We start from the raw sequence: 15,653 nt of genomic DNA on the forward strand, positions 1-15,653 counted from the left end.
TGCCCTTCTCTGCCTGAAAACTTGTGTCCTCTTGTCTTCAAAGTTTAGATTCATGTTCTCTACTTAATAAAACAAGACACGTGCCTCCAAGAGCACCAGGACAGATATCCCAAGGCCACCCCTCCCACACAACAAAGCCTTCGCTTCTGTGACAGGCCTATAAAAGCCCCCATGGTCCTGTTGTCACTGGTTAGAGGAGTTTAATCTGCACCACTATACAGAAAATGAATAGTAAGGTAGGAGGGAAGGTCACAAATGAAGTAAGCACTTCTACTTTGGTGTCTTTTTTCTATTGATCCACCAAGATTAGCCTTTGTTCCTTTTATCTCTGGTTATTGATCTGTTTCTTTTGATTTTCTTCATGTTTTCTGCCTGTGTCTCAAAGGAAATGCTTCTGAAACACCAGCAGCACCTGCAGAGACAAAGACATGCCATCGCCTACAGGATGAAGAAGCTGGCAGCTAAGCAAGTGGAGTTAACAGTAAGTCTGTTATATTAACAGGGGTCTGTTGCTGACAGAACCCTGTATTGGCCTACCGGCTAGTAGCCAACACCTGCAATATCATACATGGTGGCACCACATGTTGGAAATTCTGACTTTGTGATCTGCAGTCTCTATACCTCTTAAAATTCAAAAACAATATAAAATATCATAAAGAATAGTTGGAAGAATCTGAATGTTGTGTGTTTAATCAACAAATGAGTTGTTCCATCAGTGTGATTGTCTGTGAACATTATGTTCCAAAACCTCCCAAAGGTCATATTCCTAAAAATCACAATGTGTGCTGCGTGACTGGGATTTGTAAGTCCACGGTTTTATTGTTTTGTTTTTTTACTTGTTTAGTTTGATTTTAGCTAACAGTGGTGGAACATAGAGCATGTCCTTGTGCTGCTGTAGCACATTCACCTCAAGGTGAAATGAGTAATAAATTCTGAAATGCATCTCTGTTGTCTCCTGTCTCTTTCTTGGATTTTTGTGGTCGTCCCTGTATGCCATCCTCTTTTGCTCTTCCAGCAACAAAGCATTTTTTCACTTTAAACTGACTTTTTTTTTATTGTATTCTGTAGGAACTACTGCTGTTTTATGTGATAGTGAATTGATTGTTTGAGGGTTGTGGCTGTTGATTAAGCAAAACAAGCATTAAGAAATTGTAAAGGTCATTTTCCACTATTTTCTGACATTCTGTGTAGACCAAATAATTGATCAACTACTTGTGAAAGTAATCGACAGATTAACTGATAATGAAAAGTCATTGGTGGCCCTACTTTTTTCAGTGTTGACTATATGTGGTTATGAAAGTGCGGCTTGCGGAGTTTGCTGAGTTTGCTGGGTTTGCCACAAATGTTTAGTTTTTTTAATAAATCCATTATAATTCACAAAAGAACATAGCAACACATATCATACCTTAACAGCTATCGTACAGTATATGCATTGTTCTATTTTGTCTTATTGTTTGTATTGGTTGCCCACAACATTGTAATTACATTTGTTCTTCAGCTTTTCATCTGCCCATATACTGTAGTGTGCCGCTGCAAATGCATTTTTAACTCTTGTGGCCCTTTCACTTCAGAAAAAGACGAACGCAGTAAAGGAGAAAATCAGTAAAAAGTATGAGGACATGAAGAGGGTTCTGGATGAGGATCTCCGGATCACGCTGACCCACCTGGACACAGAGCACGCAGCCACAACGAAGTTTGTGGAGGAGAGGATAGAGGACTGCTACCACCTCACTCAGGAACTGGACCAGGAACTGTCCAACAGTGGTTCTGATTTCACACACCTAATGGGGCATATAATGAAGTTTAATGTTTGTCTCAAGCTGCTCTCCCAGTGGTATTAAGATCAGTAATTATGTTTTCTTTTTACATCTTCCACAGAATGCTGTAACAGAAAAAAGGTATGTTCACATTTCAGGAAAAAAACGCTTTCTTCAAAACTTTTGTACCATAATAGATAATATTTTTTCTTTAGCAAATACACTCAACAAATCTTTGAAACACAAAGATGAGAAACATCACAGAGTACACAATACAGTCGAGCTGATTTTGAGATGCAACTGAAAAATGAAACATAATACTTAGTTAATTAGTACTATGTTTAATTTTTAAAATGCTTCCTGATCATAGACTGTATGATCCCTCCCAATGCGCGTGTATATTTTGGCCACTCCCACTTAGATTACTATTCTATGTTTTCCTAAAGCGATCACTTGCTGTTTTCTTATATATTACATATATTAGAAAACATTTGTGTCTCTGGGCTCATTAACAAATATCATGAGAACTCATTAGTTCCTACTTTCCCAGCTTCTAGTGACAATTGTAAAGTGTCTTGTTATTCTCACCTTTGCCCTCAAAGTGTCTGTGAGCTTCTAGTCACGTACATTCACTAAAGCATTCAGCATTTCAGTGTCTTTGAATGCCTTTAAACCCAGATGTTTCCTGTTTTGGTTAGTAACTTTAGCCATCTGTCTCTGGTGACATCTCCATGTAACTCTCTAATAAGGGCCAATCAGGGTTTTTTTGTCTTATACATGCTTGATATTTGGTAATACATTCATCTGAACATTTCACAGTTGCCATTCTGTTATTATGTTTAAACACAAATTATATAATTTGTGGTTAACATACACAGTGAGCCTGCTTTTGGTCACTCCAGCAGTGGTTTGTTTTAACAATTAGAATTTCCCACACACCAAACATAGCAAATGTTTTTCTTTTGACGAACGGGAAATGCCACAGGGATGATGTCATATTGCAAGTTGCATAATTTACGAGGTAACTAGATCACTTTATTTACTGCGCGTAGTCCGTTTTCCATCCATGGGAAATAAATTTTATTTTAACAACACAACCCTTTTCTACCAGAAGGACAAAATGTGACCATGCCCTAATCACAAATTGCAGATCTCATACATATTTTTCAAATAGTATGTAGTATTAGAACATTTACATAATGTATAGCAATATTATGATGGTCAGTATTTGTTACTGTCAGTTAACATTTTAATTTATTATATTTCTTTCAAGTTTTATTTGCAATATATGTGTGTGAATGGATTTATATTTGTGTGAAATCTGTTGCACCATGAGTTAAGTAATTTAATTTACAAGCACCTAAACTAAGTCAACTTCTCGCTCTTTGTGGGAGGTATCAAGTCTTTGTTTTTTTGTCTGAAATTAGAATTTCTGAGACCCTGAAGTTGACTGACCCTGACCTGATTCAGATGGATGATTTCAAGAGCGAGCAACTACTGAGTCTTACCATCAACTTGCTGCTCTTCATCAGGTCCCAGGTCCCTGTCACCAAGAAACTGTTACAGAGCTGTGAGTGCACGCAAATACAGGTAGAATGACGTAGCAGTTAGTTGGGAAATGCCAATCGTCTGAAGTGTTTGTCTCGCTTGTGAACTTAAGGGTAGAACAACTCTTCTGCCAAAACTTTTGCCCAAAAACACTGAATGTTTCTGATGTCTGTCACACAGATGCCGCAGATGTTGTCCTTGACGCCGACACTGCCCACCCCAAACTGATCATCTCTCCCAAAGGCAACTCAGCCACCTATACTGACACCTGGCAGGATGTCCCAGAGACTCCCTCCCGCTTTGACACCACCTTAAATGTAATCAGCCAGCAAGGCTTCAGCGAAGGCCGCAATTACTGGGAGGTGGAGGTGAAAGGGAAAACGTACTGGGAGTTGGGGCTCACCCACCCGAGCATCCCACGCAAGGGACGCGAGGAAGACTCCTGGCTGGGCCGAGGCAAAGAGTCTTGGTGTGTGGAACACTTTAATGGAGACTACACAGCCTGGCATGGTGGTGTGCAGCATGAGCTGCCTCTGCTGGCAGGAAAACAGTTCACTCGCATCGGGGTGTACTGCAGCTTCCCTGGAGGTTTGGTGTGCTTTCTAGGAGCTGATACTATGACCCCCCTCCACTGCTTCTGCGCTGGGACCTTCACCAACACCCTACATCAAGCATTATGTCCTGGTCATGAGAACGAAGGCACAAACTGGAATCCCCTTAAGATCTGTGATGTGTCCCGATCAGCTCCTATTCTCTGAGGTGGAGCAGAATTACTCAGTGCATGTGTTGCACATGCATATCAGCTGCCTGATCTGACATTCTTAACTTGTGACACAACATCAGCCCTAGATACTGTAAGTCAGGCTAGTCTAAATTTGCCTAAAGGAATTTTAAAAGCATATCTCTGTTTTAGATTCTCGGATCATGTTGTTCACTTCCAGTCACTCGTGTTTTCTTTATAGGTGACACACACTCTGTGACGTTAGAGCTGTTCTTCACCCTGTTTATTTCCAAAAGCTTATTGTAAATGCTTTGACCTGAACCGGAATACCCAGATGAGGAATTGCCAAAGACAGAAGTTGACAGGGCATAGAAAAAGTCTTTAGGTAAGAATTAATAATATATAACCTTTAATTTGGTAAAGATAGATCTGCTTTTTAACATTAATCAAGTAGATAATCAGAGGGTGGCGATGGTCCAACAGATAAGACTATGCCTTTGGTGTGAGAGACCTGGGTTCAATCCCCCACTGTGACCCACCCACCATTGTGTCTCTGAGCAAGACACTTAACCCCTAGTTGCTCCAGATGTATGCGACCTCTAACATGTATAGCATAATAAGTCGCTTTGGATAAAAGCGTCCAAATTGACCAAATTGAACTTAGGAAGGATAATGCTGGTGACATTCTATATTTTTCTTATTGTCAGCAAGTCCATTGAAAATACTCAATATATACAATAATACTCCCCTATGGCTCTTAGACCCAAGCCCACTTGTTCCTACTAAAGATGTCAATCACACATTTATCATTTTATTTAAAAAAGGACTGAGTACTAAAACAGCTGGGCACTGCAGTTTTTATCAAATGTTACTCAAACAATAAATAAATACAAAATTTTTGGGGACTATTTTCAGCTGTGGAGTAATAAACATTTGGTGCTCTAGTACTTATGAAAGCACGATGGTGAGTTTGACTCACTTGTAAGATCAACTCATTGTTGGTTTTGGTTGGTATAAGTGATATTTGTTAATAATAAGACAAATATAGCAAATCGCCAACCTTATCCTTTAAGTGTTAACAGAAAGCTAAAAATGTTTTATGTCTATTAGAAGTATTGATTGCTAAAGAAAATAAATCTAACTTTGGGACATATTTCACAAAAATCCAGAATGAGAATTTTGCACCTTCAATTTGTTCACGTGACATTATGTATTATTTACCATGTTACAAACATCTTCCTTGTTTTAAAAAACAAAAATAGCCATCCTCTAATGTGGTCTGTGCTTACAGATGTGCAAACAAATGACACACAACTCATTACACAATGAATTATTCATATTTAATACAATAAAATGTTTACATAAGCATTCCTCTGTTTTGAAGTTATTTAAACAAGGTATTGCCCCAAATGAAATAAAAAAAATTGGGCCAATTATACTTTCAATGAAATTCATTCATTCATTTTTCCAAGTCTTTTCAAATATATTCCTGAGGACAACAGCATTTAACACTGGAAAGCATTTAAAATGTTACCCTTAAAAATGAATTTTTCCCTCCTTCAATTCCAATCCAAAACAAGTGGAGCAAACACTCCTTTCAGCACAGGTTGGGCACCACATCACTAATCAGAGATCCATGTGTCGAGAGGATTGAGAGTTGAGCTGTATTGGACAAGTGCACTGGGTGTAGAATGTAACATGTCTCTAACTTAAACCAGTATATCACACTTCTGGCAAATATATATATAAAGAAGTGCTATCAAAAAAACAGTTGATAAAAAAAATACAAGGAGTGAAAAGGAGAAAATATAACGACAAATTAAAGATATTGCTGAACCTTTCCCCTTAGTTACTGACACATGCAATCATGTCAATAAAGTAAAAACATTGCAGCAACAGTGAGAGTGTGTGTTGCGGACATGTGGATTGTGTATGTTCAGACTTGTCACCACCAGTAATAGCTGCCTCTGTGATTGACAGACTTTGAGACGATAACACAGTGTATCTGCAGGAACAAACTTTGTGTAAGTTGTAATGACCATCAGCAAATGTCTATTTTATTCAAAATAAATATTTTAGATTTTATTATATATCTCAATGACAATTATTAATTTACTAAATTGTGCAATGTTGTTTAAAAGAATATAGTTATAATTTGAAATTATTAAACATTATATATAAAAGCAATTAATCGTTTGTGTCTTTCACTATGATTTGGGTTTTTAAATCTTTCTAAATAAAAGATTAATTTAAAAATATAAATAGGAAGACCTTGCTGGGTACCTCTTACTAGAGTGTAGTGTATGTTATGACAATGTACAACACTAATATACAGTGAAATGATGCGGCATTTGTGCTTTGGGCCCTAGTCCAGCTCTACACTATAATACTTCCCAAATTTATGACACAGTTTTCAACATTCTTAAGTTCCCTTTCTGGTGAAAAAATCCATCAGCGTGAATCCTATTATCTAGTAAAGATATTAAAGAGGAATGTCTAACTTTAAAGATTAAGAAAGGGAAATTCATAAACTGATTTATTAGACCCTGACTAATAAGACAAGTGCGTAATTTTGATCATGTGCAAATACATGAACTTCACTTGCTCAGGGTTGAACAACAAGCAAGTGAAGTCAACATCACGCTGAGAAAACCGGCAAATTGCAAATAACCCTTGCTTTTATGGGAGTGGACTATTTACTACGCACTTGACCCAAAATCTCATAGAACTAATCCCTACACAGCAAAAGATCACACCTTCCTAGCCATACGTATATGACATTCTTTAACATTACATTTACCCACTTCATGGGACATTAAAGAACCTGAGGATGTCAGCATGCTGCTACTAACTGAAACTGACTAGGAAGGCTGAGACATTGAGCCTTTGGCAAAAAACATCGTCACATGTTTCTGCCTTGTGTCATCTTTTTTCTTTTGTCTCTTTCTTTTGACAACTGACAGCTGAAAACGTTAAAACATAGATAACTGTAAATTATCTGATCCATTTTCCAGATGCCCCCATCCTCCCAACAACGCATTGGCCTGGGTTTGTAAATCAAGGCACCTCCCTCATCTCTCCTATGGCAATCAAAGGTTTTGTAATCACTCTATTCATTTTTCTGGTGGGAATCTCTGTAGACTGACTAGTGCCCTCATATAAGGCTGTTTTTGCAAACCCAATTCGATAGCTCAAAAGGACGAGATTGATAAACTGGACTGCATTGGACAGATTTATGATCTCTTTCTGGAGAGACTTCTCTCAGAACACCAAATGTCAATTATTTCAGTTAGTCAGAACCAATTTCAAGTCCATTCATACAGTTCCTTTCAACCTCTACTGCAAATGCTGGAAAGTGGAGAGACACATATTCAGATAGGATTCCCCAAACCCACAAAAACTGGCAGCAAATTTTCCGGGCTGGTAGAATAACATTGATATATTTAACAATGCCTGTAAAAAAAAAAAAAGATCAGATTAAAATGTGACGCCATTATTCCGAAGAATAACCTGAAGAAGAGGAAAAAGTTTCACCACATGAACGAGGAGTGCCACTGTAAATAATTTGTTTTCCTCACGGAGTGCTTGTTTTCGGGCCCAACTAAACATGCAAAATGTCACATATGCTCCAAATGTGCAGTGTCCTGCTGGGCCTGAATCATCCCTGAATACCTTGAACGCTTAGTCGGTGCCTGAAACAGTCAGTCAAGTCAGTCAGTCAGTCAGTCAGTCAGTCAGTCAGGCAGCCAGTCAGTGGAGTCGTACAGTTCGGTCAGTTAGGCTGGCGTTCAGTTGAAATACAGTTCTTTCGTCAGCATAGAGACCACACAGGGAATCTGCTTCTTCTCGCTGAAGCGTGGGTCTTCAGACCAGGACTCAAAGCTGGTGGCCACCATGTAGTTGACCCGTGTCAGGATCTGCATTATCTCCAACTGCTTGCCAAACTCACTGAGGACGTTGCAGAGCGCCTGGACAAACCAGGAGCCTCGGCCAGGGTTCCTCCAGGAGTAATACCCTGGAAAATCAACATGAGTCAGCCCTGAAACTTTGACTCTGAAGTGTCTGCTCGCTGATGCATCCAGCACAGGTCCCAAAAAGCTTTCCCTTCAAGCATTGATTCATTTGGCAATATAAACATACTTTTTGTGTGATTTACCTGGCACGGTAGAGTAGGCAAACAGGAAATCTGCCTCTACAGGGATCTTATGCCTTGGATTAGCATCGGTTTCCAAGGTATCGTTTGGCGGACCCGAATCTGTCTGTATACCATCATCAAATTCAGAACCCCGGCAAGCCTGGTGGAGTAAATGAAATGACATTTCATTGTGATCCTGAGTAGCTTTCTCAACGATGACCTGGTGAAGCAATTAAAAATTAACTGTTTTTAAAAGCTGAGATGGGTAAAAGTTTACACAATAACTATCATCTGTCCGTGGGGAGCTACTGAAAGCTATTTTAATCTGTCTTCAACAAAATCTTAAGTTAATTAACTACTGTAACATTATTGTTACATAACCACATTATCTTTTCACATCGTCATTTCTAAATAAAAGTCTTCAGAACTTCATACCTGGATGAAGAAGAGTTTTGGTTTTCCAACTAAGCTTTTGCACATGTCGCCCCTGAACAATGAGGTCATGGTCTTGATGGGCATGGCTCCGTCTGTTCCGTAGATCATTCCCTCTTCACCATGGCTTAGCAGGATACAGGCGAAACACGAGCTGTCACTATGGTCTTCCTCCGAGGCTGACCCATGCACACACAAACAAACACTCAACTCTTAGCTCGGCTCTGGCCTCATTAAGCTTCTAAATTAGTGAGCAATGTCAGTAACTTAATGGTCCAATCTGGAGTTGATTTAGCCCTTTAATCATCCTTTAAGATTCTTGAAGAATTTGAGGTTGCAACTAAATTATGAGCTTAATTTTCAGTAACTGAGAATTGTAGTGTAGAAAATTACTTACTATAAGTTCATATTATAGTATCTTAAAATGTTACAATAAGAATTTAAAATATACAGCTTCTAGATAGATTCCTCTGAGGAACATGAGAACTCTACTTTCAATGACTTTCATTGATGGTGTAATTTAAATTTTAATCAGTTCATTATTTAAATTAGTTATAATTTTAATCTAAATAAAATATTGCCTCCTAGCATTTTGCTTAACCCTAACAAAGGAGTGTGACTGTGTTAAGCAAATTCCACCGGAAACTGCCTATAATGAGATGTACCTTGTGCAAAGTCTGATGTTAGCCAGAGCACTGCACTGGAGGAAAAATCATCCGTGAGGGAACGGAAGTGTGCTGATTAAACTTCATGACAATCTGTCTATTAGATTATGAAATTTCTTGGGTACCCGAGGCCTGATATTGAGACTAGGGGACAGGTCAAAGGTGTCTATCTATTCTGTACCCTAGTTGTAAAGGTATCGGACCTGACCAATTATGATTAGCAGGCCTCAGTGCTACCGGGACAAAATATGTGCAGATGCCAAAGAATAACAGTCATTAAAAACGTCTCATAATTTTAAACAAGAATGTCCATTGGTGTGTACCAAGTTAATATGGTCATCACAGGTGACTTATAAATCTTGTCATGAAATCTAGCCAGTGAACCTGCAAGTGCTCTGATCAGTGACACCGAATTAACATAAAAACCTTCTGCCCAAATTGGCAGCAACTTCATTAAGATGTATGTAATTACTTTTACAACAGCACCACCCGCTGTCTGACCTGGCAGCTTTAAGAAACAAACCTACTGCTAAATCTGTTAACAGTCATGAAGAATCTTGAATGTGAACTTAAATGGGAATCAATTAAACTATATGCATATAAAAAAAAAGGTAAATCTGGTAAAGTAAATAACTAATCTACAGTAAAACAAAGTTTGCAAAGTAAGGAGACATCTGACTGACACTGAGATTCTCAACTTACCTTACAATCAAAAACATTTTCACATTCCCACCATTAACACAATAGTGTAACCAAGATGCTGTTTCAAGTACTATGACTATGATATGATTACAGTAAGTTGCCAGTTTATTAGGTACAGCTGACTAAAACTAACTGAGTCTAGTCCAACAGTCCTGCAATAAATCCTGCCTTCATGAAGATAAGAATGTTCATAAATTATCTGTACTTGTATAGCACCTTTCTAGTCTTTCCGACCACTCAAACTGTTTTACACTACACATCCCATTCACACACATTCATACAATGATGAGCAGAGGCTAAGCTGCCAAGTGCTCATCAGAAACAGAAATCAACACATTCACAATTTGAAGAAATTTGGGGTTCAGTATCTTGCCCAAGGTTACTTCAACATACAGACTGGGGGGGGCCCAGGGATTGAACCACTGACCTTCTGATTAGTGGACGACCACTCTACCGTAGCCACCCTGAGAATTATTTTAGTGAGGTGCTGTGTTGAATTTGGAGGCTATAGTGAATTGTTGTCCACTCCATTTATATTAATGTGAGTAGATTAAATATTAAAAATAGTCATGACATAGTCATAATATCAATGTAACACAATACAACTGAACAGCACCACCAGCTAGAATCAATGTATCTCTAAAAACTGTTTCAACAAAAGCTGAACATTACAACCAATACAGTTTTGGCTAACTGTACCTAACAATATGGCAATTGAGTATATGACAAAATTCAAGAGATTTTTATGGTGTGACAAGAAGCTTGTATAAAATCAACATTGTTACGCACCCACATGAAAGAACAAGGAAAGTGGCAGAAAGATAGAGGACTTCACAACTCACCATCTTTGAGAAGACGCTCCATCTTCTCACATGTCTGATCATTATAGATGCAGACATCGAAGCCAAGGCTCTTGAAGCATTTGAACAGCTCACCTGCGTCTCGGTCTGTGCCGTTTCGTACATTCATCCCTGTCAAGACAATCTGCTTAGAATACACACTCTAAATGCAATATCGAGCAAAATTGAATTATGTATACGGTGAGTCTGAAACACTGCTATACCTGTCTTTTCATCAAAGTTTTTGTTATTGATGATGATACACTTCCCCACTCGCTGGTGGCTCATCTTATACTGGAATGTTGGTGAAACAATTCTGTAATGGCTTTCAGAAGAGTAGTCCTGCTCCCGCGTCTGGCCATCCTTATTCTTCTTACTAAGAGAGTCAAAGAGAAACGGAATGTTAATGACAGTTAACACTTCATGCTAGCATTATAATGTGCAAGATTATTTACTTTGTTCAGCTGATCTTTCGGAAGCTACTTCTGTGGATATAAAGTAAATACATAATACACACAGATGACATCAATAACAATGATCCTTCGTTACTGTTTTTTAGACCTTACACCAAAAACAAAAAAATACGACGAAAAATACGCTACAAGCAGCATTTGATACTAATTCAATTAGGCCCACAAGTGCCACCATAATGTTTACTCTTACTTTACATGGCAGTGTCTTTTAAGCTAAAATGTTTCTACATGTACCAGTTACACTTCAAAATAAGTAAATGTCAAGACTTCCAATGCAAGGAAAACTCACATGAAACTGAAAACACTCCGAAACACTTACTCAGAAACCAAAGAGAACATACATTTTCAAATGAGGCATTAACATCACAGCCAAATTTGGTCGCAGTAATCCACCGTCAGGTTAAAGAAGAAACTAGAACATTTTTGCTTCGCGGAGAGATAAAAAAATCCTAATCACCATCAATGTAGATTGCGCGGGAGGAAATCTTCCACAAGTGGCAATTCTCATAGACCTGTCATATTTCCATTTTTAAAAAGATAGATCCAGATAGCAAAGCCAACAGTGGCCCATTGGGAGCTCAGAAAATCCAGGCTTGTTCCAGAAGAGCCTAGTCATCAAGTTACTCAAGCACGGGAACAATACATAGCTACGCACAACAGTCTCATGGACTCACAGGCAGCCCAGCCATGTTCTAATAAACATGTGATCCAGAACTTTTTGAAGCCCCCCCCCCCTCCAAACTGTGCTGGCATACTGTACCAAACAATTGCGTAGGGTGAGCAAAGAGCCTCAACTCTATTCTGCTGTGGGCTGGGCATGGCAGCAAGAGGAGCAGGTAGGAGGACGGTGAACAGGAATATGAGGCAGTTGTGTCCGTCTTACCTGGGTTCGTCATTAAGCGCTACGCCACTCTGCATCTGAAAGGCGTTGGTTTTGTCTCGTTTCTTTTCGTTCCCCTAAAAGAGTACGTTCCTCCAGACCTGGCAGCTTAATTTTTGTCTGTGTGCTAGGATACTGACATGCTCTCTATACTGGATGGAGACCTGACTGGGCCAGCGGGTGCTGAGGACAGGGGCGGCGCACTGTGAGCCCCCTGAGTCAGCAGCCTCGCTACCACACCAGTGCTTTCCAAAGGCCTATTCACACGTGGCCCCTGCACCTCACTCCCTGCTGAGGTCAGACAGGGCAACAGGTTGCTCCTCTGCTGACAGGCACAGAATCCACCTGTACCGACACACTGTGAGCCTAAATCACCTCAACTTTGGATGCAAAAGGAGGGGAACAACTAAAAACCAGTCATTTCTAAGAATCGCCGCTTTGCATAACGACTTAACATACTGTAAATAACTAAAAATAAATCTTGGTTATTAATAATTTCCGTCTTGGTTTAAAGCAACATTTTGCCAAAATCCTACCAGTTTAAGAAGTACAAACAATTATTATTACAACCTTTATGATATTACACACAATTTTCAGATGACATGGCATGTCAGGCATGACTGAAGAGGCATCTCGAGTTGATCTTTAATTTGGTCATGCCTTCTTCCAATGAAAAAGACACAAAGTACTGTAGATAAGGTGCTTTCAGTTTTACATGATATGCTACTTCTAAATATGGTGGTCATGTTTGCTATCAAGTAGCCATGACTAAGTGCTTATGCAAAACATGTACCATTTAGCAAATTTGACATACAGTATTTAAACATTAACTGCATGCTAATTTCTTAATAAACTATGTCATGCTTCAATTCAGCCAATTTTAAAAAGCACGTTCATTCATTTAAAATTTGAGATGCTTCTTTTTGTTTTTTATGTTTTTATAAATAAAAAATAACAAATTGCTCATTTTTATCCTGACAGTTTGGGATGAAAATCTAAATGCCACACAAAGGGCACAAGCTTTGTGTTTGATCACCAGTATCTGGGAGAAACATGGCTGACAAAGATTCACAGTGCCACCTTGTGAGTCAGACTGGAATGGACAGAGGCTACACTATCTCTATCTATTCCATGGTCAAGATGGTAAATAGTCTGTACTTGTATAGTGCCTTTCTTGTTTTCCGACCATTTAAAGTGCTTTTACACTACGTCACATTCACCTATTCACTCACTTATGGCAGAGGCTAAGGTGGCAACTGCTCATCAATGTTAATCAGAGACATTCCTGTAACACTGACACAGCAAGCAATTTGGGGTTCAGTATTTTACCCTAGGACACTTCCACAGCCACACTGAAGGAGCCGGGGGATTGAATCCTCTCTACCTCCTGAGCCACAGCCAAGACACTGTGAAAGGGCCCACACTCTATGATATCATACTGAATTCACATATCCGTGCTTTTAGACTTTGCTGTAGTACAGTCTAATTTTAAGCAGCCACTTGAGGCCTGACATCTGTCCCAAAAATGGATTTAAGATTGCACGCCTTGCACCATAACACTAATTAGGCTATCCAAAACTGGGTTGCTATGTCAAATCAAAGTAATACATTATTTTTATTTGTTTTGATTGGTTGAGACTTACAACCATTACTTGATAAAATGGGCAATTCCAATGTCTTCTAAACCGGAGAATACAGTAAACTGCACTAAAACCGTATCATGGGTGAATAATCTTGTCATGCTATAACTCCCCTGATGAAATGGTCACACACTATGAGAATAATAATGAAAGTGAAAGTTACAGTAAAACATGTATATTTTTATACACTGTCTGCTAATGTGTATTTGAACTGGATTAAGTTCCTTATGGTCCAAATTATGTGGGTTTCCTGGGTGATTGGGGTTTCCCTGTGCAGATACAATGAGTGCGCTGAAAAGGAAGTCACCTCCCAAACAGAAGAAATCTCCCTCTGCGGTCAGGTTTGGCATCTGTCTGGTCTTCAGTCAGCATCCCATCCTCGACTTCACCTCCAAGTTCAGTTGGCTCACCAGTTTCTCCAGACATCTGCATTTATAAAATACAAATGATTTATAGTTTGATTAACGTTAACTTACTGTACGTCGTGTTAAAAACAACTGTAAACTTCCTACGGCTTACATTCTTTCAAGTGCAGCTTCGTTTCATTTCCTTATTCCCAATGACTGCTAACGTCAACACGGCTCAGGCGTTTGTTCAAACAAGTTAAAAGTAGTATAACACATAGCTAGCTTAGCTCTGATTTAAAAGCTTAATCACCATTTTAACGCGTTAAGTTATTAATTCATAACTACTTGTTAGCTGAGTGTCTGATTAGCATAACCCTATAGCAAAAAAAAACCTCCTTAGCGACAAACTCCTAACGTAAGGTGGGGACAGATATGTTAGCATGAACTTACACTCTACTATTCGTGTGTTGTGCTATGTCAGCTTAGCTATTGCACAAAAGTTGGTCGTTTCTCCTTCTCCGCAGTTTTTTACCGAGTTTCTGTTCCTTAGAAAACTTAAGAAAGTGAAAGTACATCCAAAGGCATACAGTCTGCGAGGGGCGTAACTACGTCAGAGCCCTGCGTCACTCAGGTCTGCCTCAACATGCAAAGAACAGGCAAGAATTTCTGCACAACTCCTCCTGCCAAGCTATTTTGTCACTCTAAATTAGAAAATATTACATGGAAGTCAGTTTGGAATATCAATAAAAATATTTTGTACCCAACAAAACCAGAGAAGTTTAATTTAAGAATTCATTTGATGTATCCTGTAAATCAGGTGTATAGTATGGAGGACAGAGTCCATACCATACACCTAAATAGATAAATAAACAAGTGCTCACTGAATAAATAAGTGCTGAAAACCATTTGTCATTTATTTTATGATTGTGTTTGTACAAAATTATTTTGGTTAGATAGACAAGATTGATATTGATTCTAAAAGAAGATATATTTTGAACACAAGTGCAAATGGTCAAAGAAGAAACCCCAATTACCACATTTTAAGATATAAATCAAACATTATATTGAAATGCTATTTGGTTTAAAGAATAGTAAAGCAATCAAAACAGTTAAAATATGGTAAGATTTAAATATTTTTCTTTAATGCCATTGTTGTCTGTTACATGACACCCCTTTGTTTATATTTGATCCCGTTGTATTATTCTGTCATTTCATTTTCACAAAAATCCTCTCTTACATTTAAAAGCCCTGCATTCAAAATGTGCAAAGTATTAATGTTTACTTCACTTTAAAGTGTAAAGGTGGGTTCATTTGAACTACATTATATACTACTATTAATAAATCATACCTTTAGACTAATATTTTGTATTTATAATCTAAATGTAGTGGTGTAAAACGTACAATATTTGCCTCCATAATGTAATTTAATCGAAGTAGAAATAAGCATACAATTTGCCACTGGTGTCAACATACTTACTGTAGCTGATGAAGATAAGTAAGACAAAGTAAAACTA

General features: G+C 38.5%; 2 protein-coding genes across 3 annotated transcripts; one reads left to right on the forward strand and one right to left on the reverse strand.

The window, feature by feature from the left end:
* Positions 1–171: 171 nt before the first annotated feature.
* On the forward strand, positions 172–4,751 carry si:ch211-28p3.4 (E3 ubiquitin-protein ligase TRIM39). The gene is made up of 6 exons (XM_038736558.1): positions 172–189; positions 386–481; positions 1,572–1,789; positions 1,833–1,898; positions 3,185–3,327; positions 3,486–4,751. Exons 1-6 carry the CDS (start codon positions 172–174, stop codon positions 4,061–4,063), a joined length of 1,119 nt encoding a protein of 372 aa, XP_038592486.1. The 3' UTR covers positions 4,064–4,751.
* A 593-nt stretch (positions 4,752–5,344) lies between these two features.
* On the reverse strand, positions 5,345–14,749 carry casp7 (caspase 7, apoptosis-related cysteine peptidase). Of its 2 annotated transcripts, none has more exons than XM_038735892.1 (7): positions 14,590–14,749; positions 14,100–14,218; positions 11,024–11,175; positions 10,803–10,931; positions 8,597–8,772; positions 8,183–8,321; positions 5,345–8,041 (listed from the first exon to the last, which is right to left on the reverse strand). In XM_038735892.1, the coding sequence occupies exons 2-7, from the start codon at positions 14,216–14,218 to the stop codon at positions 7,815–7,817; spliced, it is 942 nt and encodes a 313-aa protein (XP_038591820.1). In that variant the 5' UTR covers positions 14,590–14,749; the 3' UTR covers positions 5,345–7,814. The 2 variants fall into 2 exon arrangements, with proteins under 2 accessions (XP_038591820.1, XP_038591821.1); XM_038735893.1 differs by lacking the exon at positions 14,590–14,749 and adding an exon at positions 14,312–14,528.
* Positions 14,750–15,653: the final 904 nt, after the last annotated feature.

Source organism: Micropterus salmoides, unplaced genomic scaffold (assembly GCF_014851395.1).
Source record: "Micropterus salmoides isolate LMB-PRFRI ecotype aquatic unplaced genomic scaffold, ASM1485139v1 Ms_hic_scaffold_21, whole genome shotgun sequence".
Taxonomy (NCBI): Eukaryota; Metazoa; Chordata; class Actinopteri; order Centrarchiformes; family Centrarchidae; genus Micropterus; species Micropterus salmoides.